Genomic DNA, 15,366 nt, shown 5'->3' with positions numbered 1-15,366 from the left:
TCCTGGCATCTTTTGACACCCCGGTTCATCGGGCTCTTTTTAAGAGAACCACACCTCTCTACTTGGCACACAGGACGTGAGCTTAATCAGCACGGCCGTTCCGTTGGCTCCCATCTCTTACCAACACAGTAAGAACTACTTCCTGTTCCCATCCCATGACAAGGTCCCGGCCACCCACCCTCGTGAATGAAGACCTTGAATCCCAGACTGTTCTTGACTTTGTCCTGTACTGAACTCTTCAGCAACCATTCAGGAAGAAAGCGAATTTTCCTATTTCAGGGCAGAAAACATCAGTGCTCTTATCTAACCTCTGCTCCGTGCACCTACACTACTGATTTTAGTGCTTTTTTAATTTATTTAGAGAGAGTGCACATCCGAGTGGAGGAGGGGCAGAGAGAGAGGAAGACAGAGAATCTCAGGCAGGCTCTGGGCTGTCTGTGCACAGCCCAATGCAGGGCTCAAACCCACCCACGAGCTGCGAGATCACGACCTGAGCCAAGACCAAGGGTCGGACACTTAACTGCCTGAGCCCCCCAGCACCCCGCACCCCTGCTCACAGCCCCCGCCCTTCTGCCTCCCGTGTCTGTTACCTGGGTGCACCCACGGGGGGGGTGTGGGAGTGGAGGCAGGTGTGTCCCTACCTCACTGAGGGCTCCTTATTGCAGAACCCTGGGACCTCCTCTCTATATTCTGCTCCTTATTGCAGAACCCTGGGACCCCCTCTCTATATTCGGGGCCCGAACAGCAGCTAAAAACTGACCATGATCTTTCCTTTCAAAGGCCCTTCTCTCTCGTGCTTCCTTAAACATGACCTTTGCTACAGAACATCCAAGCTATCACTTATCATTGAAACTGCCTCTCCACTGGGAAGTCCTAAGAATGCCTGGAATCCTTCCAACATTTCACCCTTACCCCGTTGTGATTAACTGTATAGCTAGCAGATACACCCAATGAGGCCTGGCTGTGACAGAAGTCTTCCAGAAGAAATCATCTGAGCGGAGACTGAGGCCTCAGAACACGAATGAGGCATGGAGAGCGTTCCAAGCAGGGGGAGCCCCAGGCTTAGAGGAGACAGCCAGGGTGACAGAGGTGAGGAAGGGCAAGCAGGCCAAGGCCGCATCGCTCAGGGGCTCACTGGATACAGACCAAGTGCACTTCAATAAGCCACGGGAGCAGGGGAAACCACTTATGTGCTGTGGGTAGAAAATAACATCCCATCTGTAGGAGTATGAAAATGGATCAGGAAGCAGGAGAAATGAAAACTGAGAGACCAGCGGAATGAGAGACAGCAGGGGCCTCCACAGGGAGGGCAGCCCCTCAGCAGGGGGAGGACAGAGGCATTTCCGGCAGGGAGATGACCAGGAGCACAGCAAGGTAAGCAGGTGGCAGGTGGCATAGCTGTCTGCTGGCAGGAGGCTGTAACTGTCCGTCAGGCATGTGTTCGTCCACTCAAATACCTCAGTGCCTATGCGGGCACAGGGGTGCGGGGGAGGGGCACATAAACCACAAAATCCCTGCCCTTGAGGAAGTGACAGTCCCTGCAGTGACCCAGAGCGGTGCACAGGGGCCAGGTCATGGGACAGAACATGCTCAGCGCTGGTCACGTGGAAGGAGTCTTTAAGACTTGCAAACACTGAGAACCGGAAGGCTTAGACAGGTCTGGGCTGGAGCTTGAAACTGGAGAACTGTGAACGTAGAACACTTTTAGTCTGACAACAGATGAGCCTGGAGATCACCTAGCAAGTTAAAATATAGTTAGGTCGGGGGTCGAGGCAGAGCCTCCAAGTATGCCAATGCGTAGAAGGCCACTTACGGAGAATGAGCTGCCATCTAAGACTCACGACCAGGCAGAGGAGGGGAGGACTTTCCTCTAACCTTCCTTCGGGTCTAAACCAAACTTTCTGCTGAGAACTCCTTCGTGTCTGCTGTTGACACGTACCAACTTTTCCCAACCCTGACAGGGATTACGAAACCACGCAACGATGCCAACTCATTTCTCACGGTAGCCTCGAACACCCGGAAGGAATCTAGGTTAAACATGGCCGGAGTCCTCAAGCAGTTAGAGGTTGAAAAGGGCAGTAGAGAAATCAAGCTGAGATGGCCCCTGGCCTGTTTTCATCTTGCCCAAAATGAGAACAGCTCTTAACGCGACTTCAGAGAATCCTCTCCCTCCAGAGCGTCTGATCTTTTCATTCATAGCAGAGCAGCTCAAGGTCACATGACAGTCGATAACCAGCAAGTAACAAGACACTTCAGGGTCACCAACCTGACGTATGATTCTGACATAAGATATAAAGACACAACAAACAGCTCATCTGCCCAGCTTTTTAGGAAAAGGAAATAATGTACTGAAAGTAGGAAAAAGAAGATAAATCTTAGCACTTCAAAACCAAGTTTTAAAATTTTAAGTGCAGAGCGTTTCACAAACGCTTTTCCAGCACTTGTAACAGAGCATATGCAGCCTTCTAAGGACTGAGGGGCCAGATCTGCCCCTCTCGGGACAGCAACGTTCGTGCGCGCTCCTGCATCAACACTGTGTTCTCTTCTAGTCCCAGAGGTTCTTTCTTGCCGCTGTTGTCTGTCGATTCAGCGATTACTCTGTATAAAACTAGCGTTGGAAGGTCACATAGTCAAAGGACGTAGCCTGGATGATACGAGCTGGTCTGAGGTTAGCGATATGGGAGATGCACGTTAAGAGTGACCCATAGGCAGATTCAGCTCATGCCGAAGACTCAGCCATCTTTACCCCCATCCCTGGGTGAATCTAAAAAAGTGTCCACTGTGGAATATGGGTCAGAACAGTGAACTTCTGGTGTTCACTACAGATCAGCCTGTTTGTCCTCCCCGTGCTTAAATTCAAATGTCATCTTCTGTTTGGCTGGGAAAAAGGAAACGGGCCCAAGCACTTCTCATCTGATAACGAGTTCAAGTGAACTATGCTCCGACCGCCTTAACAAACACGTTTCTACAGTTTTCAAAGCAATTTGTTCCGTGTGTACGAGCGTTAGAAAATCCTAATGAGTTCAGATTTCCTCGAAGGCCTAAATACCACACGTTAAAAGATCAGGTCCACGGCGACCCCTTACCTTCCTGTAGTACTCTAGGAAACTGACTTCAGAGCCGTCTGCTTTCTTGAAGGTGCTCCTTGGATTCTGGTCCCAGTCGATATCATCTACTCTGTATGTTTTATTGTTATACCTATGAAATGATTGAGATTTACTGGTATTTGCTTGGAACGTGTAGAGATATTATTAAAAAGAACCTAAACAGAGATAGTATGTAGTCCCTACAAAATAAAATTTCAAATCGCTTAGCGATACACAATGTCCTGGGAAGAAAAGGGAAATCTTCCTAAAGACCATGCTAGATGGGTGGGGAAGGGACTAAATTACTACCAGAAAACAAAGACTGACAAGGATTAAGGTCATTAGATACCCTTTTCAGACGACTATACTCCCCGAGAACTCGTGTCTTGCGAAGGGTGACGTACACCCCTCCCCATTTTCATGCTCTTCCCACCAGTCAACTGTAGACCCTACTTTCTAACAGGATGGACCAGAAAGCCATGAGGTCTTAAGACTTGCAAAACGATTGCTGTGCATTTTTAAAAAAAAGCCTTACTTGGTAAGAACAATTAAGCCTATCAGTTCTTTGGAAACTTGTTCTTGAAATTTATGCTCTTCTATTTGATGGTACAGGTTGAACATGAAATCTAACACAGTTTCACTCCGGAGGACTTTATGACTGACGTCGGTGCAAAGCATGATGTTATTTTCGTACTGGAGGATGGAAGTGGTGAAGCCAGGCCAGATCACCAACCTGTCAAGCAGAATGAAAGTATGAAGTAACCTCTAACGCCCAAACATGGTCTGCACGTATCACGTTGTCTTTTTCTCCTGTCTTAAGTGGGTCTAAAGTACAAAAGTTCCTGAAGTGAATAAATTTCGTTATTTCTAGGTTTCACGCGGTTCCATATAGACACCCATCTTTTTAAGATCTCAACAACGAATGTTTTTTCCTAACGTAATTTTTAAGTTCCATTTTGAATACACTCTGTTAAACTATTGCTGATGCTGGACTAAGCCTTAACAAAGCTGCCAATCGAACTGAAAGCACCTGTGATTACAAGCCTGACCCGTGTGGGCCGCACCTGAACGCACGCCATACAAAGGAACTTCTGAAGCAATCTCCTGAGCTCACAAGTCTGGTTACCCGAGACCAAATACAAATGCTGGACAGCTCTTTATGCTTCCCCAGTGACAGATGGAGAGCATGTGACGTCTTTAAAGCCGAGTAATCCGGGAGGTCTCTTTTATTATTCGGACCAAGCTGAAACTTCACGTACCAAGACGGGCACCGCTAACAGCCACCGTAGTCAATCTGATCGTCTCAAACTGGAGCACCCCTTTCCAAGTCCACGATTAAGCCCAAGGAATAGAAAGCTTCCACCTTATACAAACCTGTGATTTGGAATATCAATTGGGTCACTTGGGTTATAATAATTCCGTCCAATTTGTTGTAAATTCATGATCTTCAAGAGCCTAGAAATTCAAAAGTCAGAACAGAAACGTGAATACTGACAGGCAACTCCAACACACAGGTCCTCACCACACTGGTTTTTCAACTTTCCCCTTGATTTTTAATTTTTCTGTGTAGAGGGTTAGAAAACACTGACATACCTCCTGAAGATAATGTTATAGAACTGCAAACAAGTTGGTGATGTAGGTGGGAGCTCATTTGTTAAGGTGATCGTTATCCTCACGTGCTCTCCATTTCGGGTCTGACTAAATACTTCAGTAACCTGAAGCCGGAGCAGTGGAAAACCACACTTGTAATTATCAAAAGAAATAAGCCCAATCACATAATTCCTGCTAATAAGGCAATGACAGGACTACAGAACAGTTTGAAATTAAAAAAAAACAAACAAAGAAAAACACTAGGAGAGGAAGAGTGGTTGCGGCCCGTGTTATAAATTCAATTGTGGGGCGCCTGCAGGGCTCCATCGGTTAAGCATCTGACTTCGGCTCAGGTCATGATCTCACGGTCCGTGGGTCTGAGCCCCGCGTCGGGCTCTGTGCTGACAGCTCAGACCCTGGAGCCCACTGCGGATTCCGTGTCTCCCTCTCTCTTTGACCCTCCCCTGCTCACCCTCATCTCTCAAAAATAAAAACGTTAAAAAAAGATTTATGAATATAATTGTAATCAAGTTACTGGGTGGATCTGAAAATGAAACAATGCCCAAGTCCCCCGTGGGTTTATTACATGGAACGTCAGACTGAAGGCCACTGGTGCTTCTCTAAAAGCTACCCTAGACTGTGGCAGTTCTGCTCTGAAGTGGGGATCCTTCATCACCCTCTCCCCGACCCGACATTTTCAAATAACCTTGTGCTGTAGTCTTTTAGGTAAAAATAATATTGTTCCATCAAAAGCATGACACCTTCCAATTAAATCTTCATGTTGAAACAGAAGAGCTGAGCGGAGTCTTCTGGCCTCCATCAGCGGGTTATAGTCAATGTGATACTGGTACAAGGCCCACTGGGGACGGGACGTCAGTCGAAAATGGTTAGTGCTCAGCCTTACTATAATACCTGAAGACCCTGCAAAAAGGAAGTCGCATTTGATGAACAAAACAGGTTTCGTCTTCCCTGAACTCCTTCCTACTGTGGCAAGCAGACACGGTTCTGCAAACACAAGGCTGGGAATAGTACAGGACACTATAGTTCTCAGACATCTGACTTTGAGGACCACTGTCCTGTCCGGAGAAGTTCCTAAAAGCATACATTTAGGAGTAAATCCCCCTCAGACTAAGCAACGTACAACAGAACCAACCAAACCTATGGCAAAACCCTCTAAAAGAAAAACGTTATCTACATCACATGTAATAAAAGACTGCAACGCAGCTGAGGACGTCTATAACTTATTTCGTCAGAGCAGAGAGGGAGGGGGAAGTGGAACAGCCACGCGGCACCCTGAGTAGATGCAGATGCGCCTCTCCTCCCCAGGACCGCGTCACGTGTGGATGTGCGGAGCGCGGAGCCTCAATTCAGCGTCCTACGTACTTGAAACGTAATCTCGTGAACACTGTGTTCTTCATAATCGCCTACCTGTCTTTGATTCTCTAACGTGGTCTAGGTTCTGTCTTGTGTTAACACCAAGGTCATGAAAGTCTCTACGACGACCTCCCCTCTCTGCTAACGATAACTCCTGAAATCCAGCGGATATCTGGAGGTCTTGAAAAAAAAAAGAAGAAATTATACACACAGTAACGTGAAACACCAAATAAACGACAACAGCATCAACACCCCAAATCATGCCATATGAGACCCGAAAGCTACTGAGGTGCTAAAGATCACGTAGAAGGGTCCCGTCAGAGGGTTTTAGGTATCTCTGGCCATCACAACATCCTAGCTAGGACTTCTATAAAGCCTTTCTCGCCATGGCCTAGTCAAGCTCTGCCGCTCCCCCACAGGACATACGTACCGTTAAAGGATTAAGACAACTAGACGGAGATTCAACAACTCAGGAGCACTTTTGTTGACTAGGAAGTTATTCTTCTCGAATCTAACTTCTGAACAACCTAAGGACCTTTTTATCAGTATTTTTCACAGCTTTATGATATAATTATAGCTACAGGAATTAGTGGTTTCTAGGTTTCAACACGTAACCTGAAATAGAAAATACAGGTCTAAAGCATAATTTCCTAATTCCTTGAACACCCAGCAGAGCAGATGGGACCGTGTGGTGCCTGTCCCATGGCCATCATGCACCTGTCCTTTTGGGACAGGTTAACTATCCGCTCATGCTTAGTTGCAAAAACTGCTTATAATATCCAAAACCATTAAAGCTTTCAATTTTAACAACATATGGAAGCAGCTCATAGTATGATGTGGGCCCAAGAATGAACATGGGCTTTGTGGTCACGTGTTAGAATTCTAGCTTTCAGTTAATCGGCATGATACTTCATGTACTAGAGACTTCAGCCTTCCCAACCTCTCAGCCTTCTTTTTTAAAACACCTTACTTAGGGAACAATGTACCTAAAAGACTAGAATTCCACCTTCTCTGCAGGCAAGGACGGCGGAAGAGACTTAAGCAGAAACTTCGGGGAAAGCACCTTGGGAGGAGAGCCAGCGGCTGGCATTTCCATTCTCTGTGCCCCTGCCTGCCAATCTTGCCTGGACTCTGGTCGTGATCACCGCATGTAGGTCTTAATGACAAGAAGTTGGGACAAAAGAACAAAGTGACTGAAGAACCCAGTTTTCTTCTGGTGGCAAGTTCCAAATCTAGCACCCAACTGCCAACCTCTGGACTTCTCATTAGAGGACACGGCGGCTTGAGCAAAACATCGGGTTCCTGAAACACCTTGGAAACCGGTTATTCTAATGTCAGCTTCGACTTCTTTACGTGGAAAAGTGAGGAACTTCACGGGTATGTCGTATGTTTTAAATGAGAATATGATTTATAAAACTCCTCAAAGGTGTTGCTAAATATGTTGGTTATTGTACTTCATGATATTCAGGGGCCCTATTTCAAAGTCCTTTAGGGGTGCCTGGGTGGCTCAGTCAATGGAGCATCCAGGTTTCGATTTCAGCTCAGGTCATGATCTCACAGTTGGGACTGAACCCCGTGTCAGGCTCCCCGCTGACCTGCGGAGCCTGCTTGGGATTCTCTTACTCTCTCGGCCTCTTTCCTGCTCTCACGCACACGTGTGCTCTCTCTAATAAATACGCTTTTTTCTTAAAGATAAAAAATCCTTTAAATATTTAACTATTTTTGTCTCCTTTGGTGAATTTTTTATCCCCAAAACTTTCAAATTAGAGCATCCTCGGCACTGGGTGATTAACTGTATACTAACACAGGTCAAGCGTACTGAATCCAACTTAGTAACAATGACAGGTCATAGAGGCTTTTTTCTCCTGAAAAAAAAATCTGAGTTTGTCTTAAAATTCCATTCCAGATACAAAAACCCAACTACAAGTTTCTGAATATAAATAATGAAGTCCATTCCCCTCTCTACACACAGTATTGCTATCACATTTAGCAACAGCATAACTGTCAGCCTGTAAAGAGAACAGGTTTCAGAACAAATAAAACTGTAAACCTTGCTAATTATTAACGTACCTCATTTTATTGTGCTTTGCAGGTAGTTTTTACAACTGACGCCTTGTGGCAACCCTGCATCGAACAAGTCTACTGGGGTCATTTCTCCAACATTTGCTCGTCTCATTTCTGTGTCACGTTTCAGTAATTCTCACAACGTCTCAAACTTTTTCGTTATTGTATTTGTTACAGTGATGTGTGATCAGTAACTACAACTTGCTGAAAACTCAAATGATGGTTGGCGCTTTTTAGCAGTATTTTCGAATTAGGTACATACACTGGACACAACGCTGTTGCACACTTAGCAGACTACAGCAGTGCGAACAGTTCTTCCATACACGCCGGCAAACGCAACGATTCACATGACTCACCTTGTTCCAGCTGCTGTATTGCAGCGTCTGGAACCGGGCCTGCCGTATCTCTTGAGGTCCACCTAGAACCTCCCCCTCCAAGCAGCTGCTCGAACGACTAAAACTACACCTAAAACTACACGTTAGACCTCGCTACTCTTCTACTACAGAGTCCTTGAGAATGAAAATCAATAAACAAGGTTTATTGACAATAAACCTAACTTGTCACTTCAGTTTCTAAAACCTAGATTTGTGAACATTTGGGGCAAGCAGTTCCCAGTGAAGTGAAATGACGACCCTCCCCAAAGCAGTAAAATGACGTAATTTGTTATTCCAAGTACTACTTAATCCTCACAATGGTCCTTAAAGTTAGATGCTACCTTTCTATAGATGGGAAACTGAGTTTCACAAAATTTAAGTTCATGCACAACGGTTAATGATTAATAATGGTCAATATAGAGCATGTTTAAGAAATTAACGTATTTCCCACAATCTTATCGTAATTTTAAGGCTGCAACAGTAGGGAAATGTTTTTGAAACAACTTTGGCAAATCTAGCTGCTGGTGAACACACTGACCATGCCAAGTACTCTAAGTTTCGAAGGAACAAAGGCATCAAAATTAGAAGAGGAAGTGACTGCATAACACGCTATAAATTTAGAGAGATTAATGCCTATAAATGAATTCTCATCAGGCAGCTTAAAAAACAAAACATCACATATCAGAATAGTTAACAGGTAATTGGATACATAACAAAAGACCATTCCAGACTTCTCACTGACTCTTCAAATGTAGCAGTATTTTTAATTTTTTAATGTTTATTTCTTTCTGAGACAGAGAGACAGAGAGAGAGAGAGAGAGAAAGCGTGAGCAGGGGAGGAGCAGAGAGAGCGGGAGACACAGAATCTGAAGCAGGATCCACGCTCTGAGCTGTGAGCACAGAGCCTCATGCAGGGCTTGAACCCACAAACTGCAAGACCATGACCTGAGCCGAAGTTGGACGCTTAAACAACTGAGCCACCCGGGTGCCCCTCAAATGTAGCACTATTAACTGACATTTTGCCTCAAACGTTTCTGAACAAAAACACACACATACTCACGTATTCATTAAAAATACGAAGCTAACGCTGTCTCACCACCCGATCCTGTCTGCCGTAGCCCAGGCGAGGGTCTACACCCCTGAGCGTGGTAACAAGGTGCCGTGCCGTTAGTGCGACAGTTCTCTCCGACCCTTCGGGCAGGCATTCCCGGTGTGGGGCAGGGTGTGTGACGGCCCTCACACGGTCATGCCGTCCCTGGCTCGGCCCGTCGGGTGCACTCCCAGGAGGGGACGTGCTAACGACAGGGCACCGTCACGGCTGCTACACGTTACAAAAGTCGGTACAACCGTACAACCCCTCAGGGAGGACAGTGCCGGCCTGACAACCACCAACATCGGCAAAGCGGTAAGACAGAACAACAGACAGGTAAACAAAATGTTCGTTTGATTTCACTTTCTTCCACGAGGCTTACTCTTTTCATCAGTCTTTGCACTTCTCAGTGCACTGCCCTCCCCTTTCCTCTGCCCACCTCCCACCAGCCTGTCAGACATCACGGGTTTTATAGGAGTGTTGTGTGGGCCACAGACCCAGCCCCACCATCACTTCCCCAAGTTTCCAGGCTTCCGACACGGACAGCGGCTGTCACGGCACCGTTTACGTGGCTCTGACACCACAGACTCATCCAGGGGCTCCTCGGACGTTCGCGGATCTCACTGGGTAGGACCAGACCTCTGGAGTACATGGGGGGTCACTCCCCGAGCAAAGCCGGGTACAAGCTTCGCCTCGTCACCAGCTGTCCCCACGCTGGTTTACAGAACAGCCCGTCTCCCGTGGCCACCCCGGCAAGAAAGCCAGCGTCATTACATCAGGTCCCGCATGTACAGGGGAGCTTTTCCTACACTGAAACCAAACTTAACTGTTGAAGGATCTTACATTAAGCGCCCAAGTAATCCAGGTTTGTAACAAAGTAACGAAAAAGCACAATTTCTGGAATCAGAACTGGTGTTCTGACCTCACCAGCTGTGGCAGCTTTGGCCCCCAAGTTTCTGTGCCTGAGTAATGGGGGAAGCCAACACAACACATAAGACACTGTGTCCTGCAAAGCAAAGTCAGAAACGTTACAGGTGGTCTAGCTTTTGGTGAAATCACTAAAGATGCCCCAAGAATGTTCTAAGTGGCTAATGAGTGAAGAAGCAGACGTAGGATTGGTTCAGAACTACTTTGTGAGAGCCACGCCGGGGGCCTGGCGAGGACACGCTCTTGCGTTCCAAGAAGGAGAGAAATCCCGTGGCGCCCAACACAGCCTGAGCGCCCCTGTCATACTTCAGAGGACTGTGGCTTTTCATCGTAAGGAGTCTGCACAGCGGCTGCCGTGCCAGGTCCACCGCGCGCGAAGTCTTTTTACCCTCCTTTCACCTTGTGACTTGGCCGGCGCTCCGCCTGCTCCTCTCTGTCGTCCACGGCCAACTAACTCCCCCTCTGCTGCCGGCTGCTGAGGCCGAGGCTGGACGAAGCCAGGGGGCTGACTCTATAGGTACATGCAAATAAACAGCAGGCTTTTCACGTCAAAGGTCACATGACAGAGGAAACCGTCTTAAACACGACTGAGACACTCAAACAAAAGTCATCTCAATTAGAAATCCAACGCTGTGTTCCCACAGAGCAGTTTCTTCAAAAAGGGTCACTAACTGAAGAACCGACTCTTAAGATCCTCAGGAAAGGGAACATGATCGTCTTTGTTCTCCTCCCCTGTCCATCACAGGACAGTCTTTTAAACTTATTTTCAACAGCCTAAGTTGATAAAGATTTAACAGATTTGGGGCGCCTGGGTGGCTCAGTCGGTTAAGCATCTGACTTCGGTTCACGTCATGATCTCCCGTTTTGTGAGTTCGAGCCCCAGGCCGGGCTCTGTACTGACAGCCCAGAGCCTAGAGCCTGTTTCGGACTCTGTGCCTCCTTCTCTCTGCCCCTCCCCCACTCTGTCTCTCAAAAGTAAACATTAAAGAAAAGTTTAAAAAGCAGATTTCACAGATTTTTGTTTCCTAAAGGTCGTTTCTGCAGTTAGAAAATGGTAAACACTCACGGCAGGGGCCCCCACGTGCTGCACCGTCTCCTGACCGCGAGCCCTTCCTCGTGCTCTCGCTCTGGCTCGCCCGGTCATTGTTCTTCCTTGAGAGAAAACAATCACAAACACAATTCTCAATGTGCACAATTTGACTGTTTCTACGCATGACCTTTAAGCCTCAAGATTCTAAAAGAAGCTCCTGAATCATCACTTATCTTCCTAACCTGTCCTCTAACGAACTCGAGCACTGGCGGGACGGCGCTAAAGCAGAAGACCTGTTTTAATACAGTGTCTCATTTTCGTTGCACTACTGTTTTTTTTTTTAATAGTTAAAAGTTTACTCATTTTGAGAGCGAGGGAATGCAAATGCGGGAGAGGCAGAAAGGGAAAGAGGGGGACAGAGAGAATCCCACATGGGCTCTGTGCTGACAAGACAGAGCGGGGGCTCGAACTCGCAAATCAGGATCTGATCAGGACCTGAGCCAGAGCTGGACGCTTAACCGACGGAGCCCCCCAGGCGCCCTGAATTATCGTTCTATACAGACGCAGGGAGAAAACTGTTCAGAAGTGTCTGAGGGTGGGGACTAGCTCTTTCACACCCAGACACGTATCTAGGACACCGGGCACTGGTGGCACGGGCAGGCCCTTCGCGGGACTCACGCGCGTGCGCGCCCAAACGAGTGTCTGTGACAGCACATCACTCGCGCTCCACAATCTCTCTCTCGGGGAAAAAGGACGGAGTCACTTAACTACTCCGTTATTGCTCTTGCTACTTCTGACCCAACACTTCTCTCCAACACCGTGTCCGTAAGGCCCTGGGGGCCGGGACGGGTGCTGGGCGGCAGACACATCACCACGCCAAGTTTCCCCACCCGCTCACCCCCACCAGAGTGGACAGCAGTATCGTCGGGTTGTTCAGGTGTAGACCTCAGAGCTAGTCTGCCCGAACCCCACTCCTTCACAGAAGTGACCCTGAGCACATCACACAACCTTGACTCCTCTCTGATCCGTGATAGGGAGTTAATAGCCTACCACACAGGTCCAGTGTGCGGTGCAAGTGAGAACGCACACGAGGCACTTGACACACAGTGAACGGTCAACATCGGCTGTAGTAGGAAAGGCACGCGAAATTGGAGCCCCAAATTTTGTAAAGCTTAACGCGGCAAATAAGAAGCACCGTTCTCATACAAAAAGCAAGCAGGAACTGATTTACACACTGAAGTGCGCCTCCACTTACACGGAGCTGGAAGATTCGAACTGGAAGGCAGACGGTGCCTGTCTTCCCCAGCAGGGCGACGTGCTGAGTGTGGCTGGTCGGCAGGACTGGGAGCCGCCCGGGGACTCCAGGTACCAGGAAGGGAGGCTGGTGAGCTCGAGGCAGGCACAGATCCGAATGCGCAGGGCCCTGCAGACAACGGGGTGGGGTGCCACGAAGGTTCTAATTACGGAGGGGCGGGCTGTGACACTTACAGTTAAGATCGCTCTGCTTCACATCCCATTTTCATCTTTTTCTCCAGTGTGGACAGCTTCTAAAATCCTTGCTGAGGGGCGCCTGGGTGGCGCAGTCGGTTAGGCGTCCGACTTCAGCCAGGTCACGATCTCGCGGTCCGTGGGTTCGAGCCCCGCGTCGGGCTCTGGGCTGATGGCTCGGAGCCTGGAGCCTGTTTCTGATTCTGTGTCTCCCTCTCTCTCTGCCCCTCCCCTGTTCATGCTCTGTCTCTCTCTGTCCCAAAAATAAATAAAAAATGTTGAAAAAAAAAAAAAATTTAAAATCCTTGCTGTACGAGGGCCTTCCTAGAAAGACCAACCTAATGACATCCTCCAACTGGGAAAGCCCTCTTTGACTTCCTGTTGTGTTCCACAGGATCGGAAGCAAATCCTCAAACTTACCAAATGGTAGAAACCTTCACGATCTGATTCTAAGTCAGCCATCTCCAAAGCAGCTTACAGAACATCACTTGCGAGGGGCCCACGTATCAGAACCCGTGTTTAATGCCGTCTTCAACTACCGTGCATATACTGCCCGTATCGGGACAATGGCTATGCGCACCGAACTCCCGCCCTGGGCCTACCGGCATATGTGCTCAGGGCGCTTACTGAAGGGGTACAGAATGAGACTTTTCCTTCCCGCGCGCACCCCGGTAAATTCCACCGTCCACCTCGTACCACGGGGTGCCCTACCTCCTCCACACGGCTGTGGTCCCACCGGCATTACTGCAGCTACCGCACAGCCCAATAATTCCCTCCCTCACTAGACGCGGACGCTGGTCCTAGTCAGTCCTGCGCACCTGCCCGGCCCAAGTGCACGTCCGGGGTTTCTTTTTAAGCCTGGTAAAAAGCTGAACTGCCACCTCCGACAGAAAACGTTTTCCTAGCACGCTTCTCAGAACGTGACCTCTCTCACCAACACCCAGAATTCGTTGGAAACGCCAGTTAGACAGGGGGATTCCCCGCTCCCAGACCCACGGGGTCCACGGCTCGTTTCAGCGGGCCTCCAGGTGATTCTCACCATCAACCAAGACACCCACGTAACCACACACACAGGTGGGGTGTGTAGACCCCGTGCTGGGCTGGCCGGTACAGCTGTGGTTCTCGGCTACATCCTTCCAACCTCAGGGCGCCCCAGAACGGGAGACGAGTTGGATAGTCACTTTCAAGTAAGACTTGGAGGCGATGCTTCTAATCATCACCCCAGCTAGAAACCACACCGGGTCAAACTGTGCTCCATCCAGAGGCAATGCAATCCCAGCACCTGCCCCCAAACGAGAGCTGCCCGGGCCCCTGTGGACTGGAGACCAGTCCAGACCAACCCCCTAAGAAGGGCCCCCTGAACTCCCCCCACCCGGACAGTGCCACTCTCCTCACCCTGGGCAGTATCGGGGAATGCCCTCCTGACAGGGGCAGTGCCCCCTTAACCTGGGAGTGTCCAGGAATGCCTCCTGACCCAGAAAGTGCCCCCCCAACCCAGGCAATGTTCAGGAATACCCTCCGACCCAGACAGTGTCTGGGAATGTCCCCCAAACCAGACGGTGCCCCCCAACCCAAGTAGCGCCCGAGATCGCCCTTCCCTGATCCCGGAAGTGTCCAGGAATGCCCCCTGACCCAGATAGGGCCAAACCTATCTGACCCAGACACTACCCTCCCGAACCCGGGCAGCATCCAGGAATACCCCCCTGACCTTGCAAGTGGCCTCCAGTCCCCAGCAGTGTCCGGATATGCGGCCCCCCCCACCCCCACCCCGCCGCACTCCCCGCCCCTGGGCCTGTCCCTTCCCCACCGGCGAGGCCCCCTCCAACCCCTGCGTCATCGTCGCCTCGGTGCCCGGCCTCACCAGGCCCAGAGGCTGCAGGTGCAGGGAAGCAGACACGCCGTTCGGGCCCCGCGACCCCCAGCCCCGCGCCTCACCTCCACCTCCGCCTCCGCCGACCGAACCGCGCCAACCGTCACCGCACGCCGGATCCCTCCGCGCCGGGACTTCACGCCCCGACAACCACCCCAGTGACCTGGCGCTCCTCGGCCCGCGAAGCCCTGCCGCTCGCCATCGCCACCAGCCGGGGCTCCCACCTGCGGGCGGTTGCGGGGCGCGGACTCCGGCCGAAGGAGCGCGGCGTTCCTTTTCTGGGCGGATGAACACTGCCGCCTGGCGGTGAGCCCGTCTGCACGTGACACCCGGCTAACGGCGAGGACGTGCGCGCGCTGCGCCCCGATTGGCTGACACGCCACGGCCGTTTGCCCGTGGGGGCGGGGCCAGACGAGCTCAGGCCTGAGGGAGGCCGGGGCTGCAATCGCGGTTGGGCTGGCGGGCTCCGGGGG

General features: G+C 49.8%; 1 protein-coding gene across 3 annotated transcripts in view; it reads right to left on the bottom strand.

The window, feature by feature from the left end:
* PIWIL1 (piwi like RNA-mediated gene silencing 1) overlaps nucleotides 1–15,084 on the bottom strand; it is a 31,547-nt gene extending 16,463 nt beyond the window's left edge. Inside the window, exons 1-10 of one of the 3 annotated variants that reach the window (XM_058691496.1) lie at nucleotides 14,959–15,084; nucleotides 12,791–12,958; nucleotides 11,572–11,657; nucleotides 10,905–11,016; nucleotides 6,105–6,230; nucleotides 5,383–5,597; nucleotides 4,680–4,801; nucleotides 4,461–4,541; nucleotides 3,622–3,819; nucleotides 3,087–3,198 (exon numbers count right to left, since the gene is read on the bottom strand). In XM_058691496.1, the coding sequence (XP_058547479.1) occupies nucleotides 3,087–3,198; nucleotides 3,622–3,819; nucleotides 4,461–4,541; nucleotides 4,680–4,801; nucleotides 5,383–5,597; nucleotides 6,105–6,230; nucleotides 10,905–11,016; nucleotides 11,572–11,649 (1,044 nt within the window). In that variant the 5' untranslated portion in view covers nucleotides 11,650–11,657; nucleotides 12,791–12,958; nucleotides 14,959–15,084. The other 2 variants (XM_058691497.1, XM_058691498.1) reach the window with 2 other exon arrangements.
* Nucleotides 15,085–15,366: the final 282 nt, after the last annotated feature.

This window comes from Neofelis nebulosa, chromosome 11 (assembly GCF_028018385.1).
Source record: "Neofelis nebulosa isolate mNeoNeb1 chromosome 11, mNeoNeb1.pri, whole genome shotgun sequence".
Classification (NCBI taxonomy): domain Eukaryota; kingdom Metazoa; phylum Chordata; class Mammalia; order Carnivora; family Felidae; genus Neofelis; species Neofelis nebulosa.
Note: the sequence above shows the minus strand (reverse complement) of the source record. Positions and strands in the feature narration are given on the sequence as shown.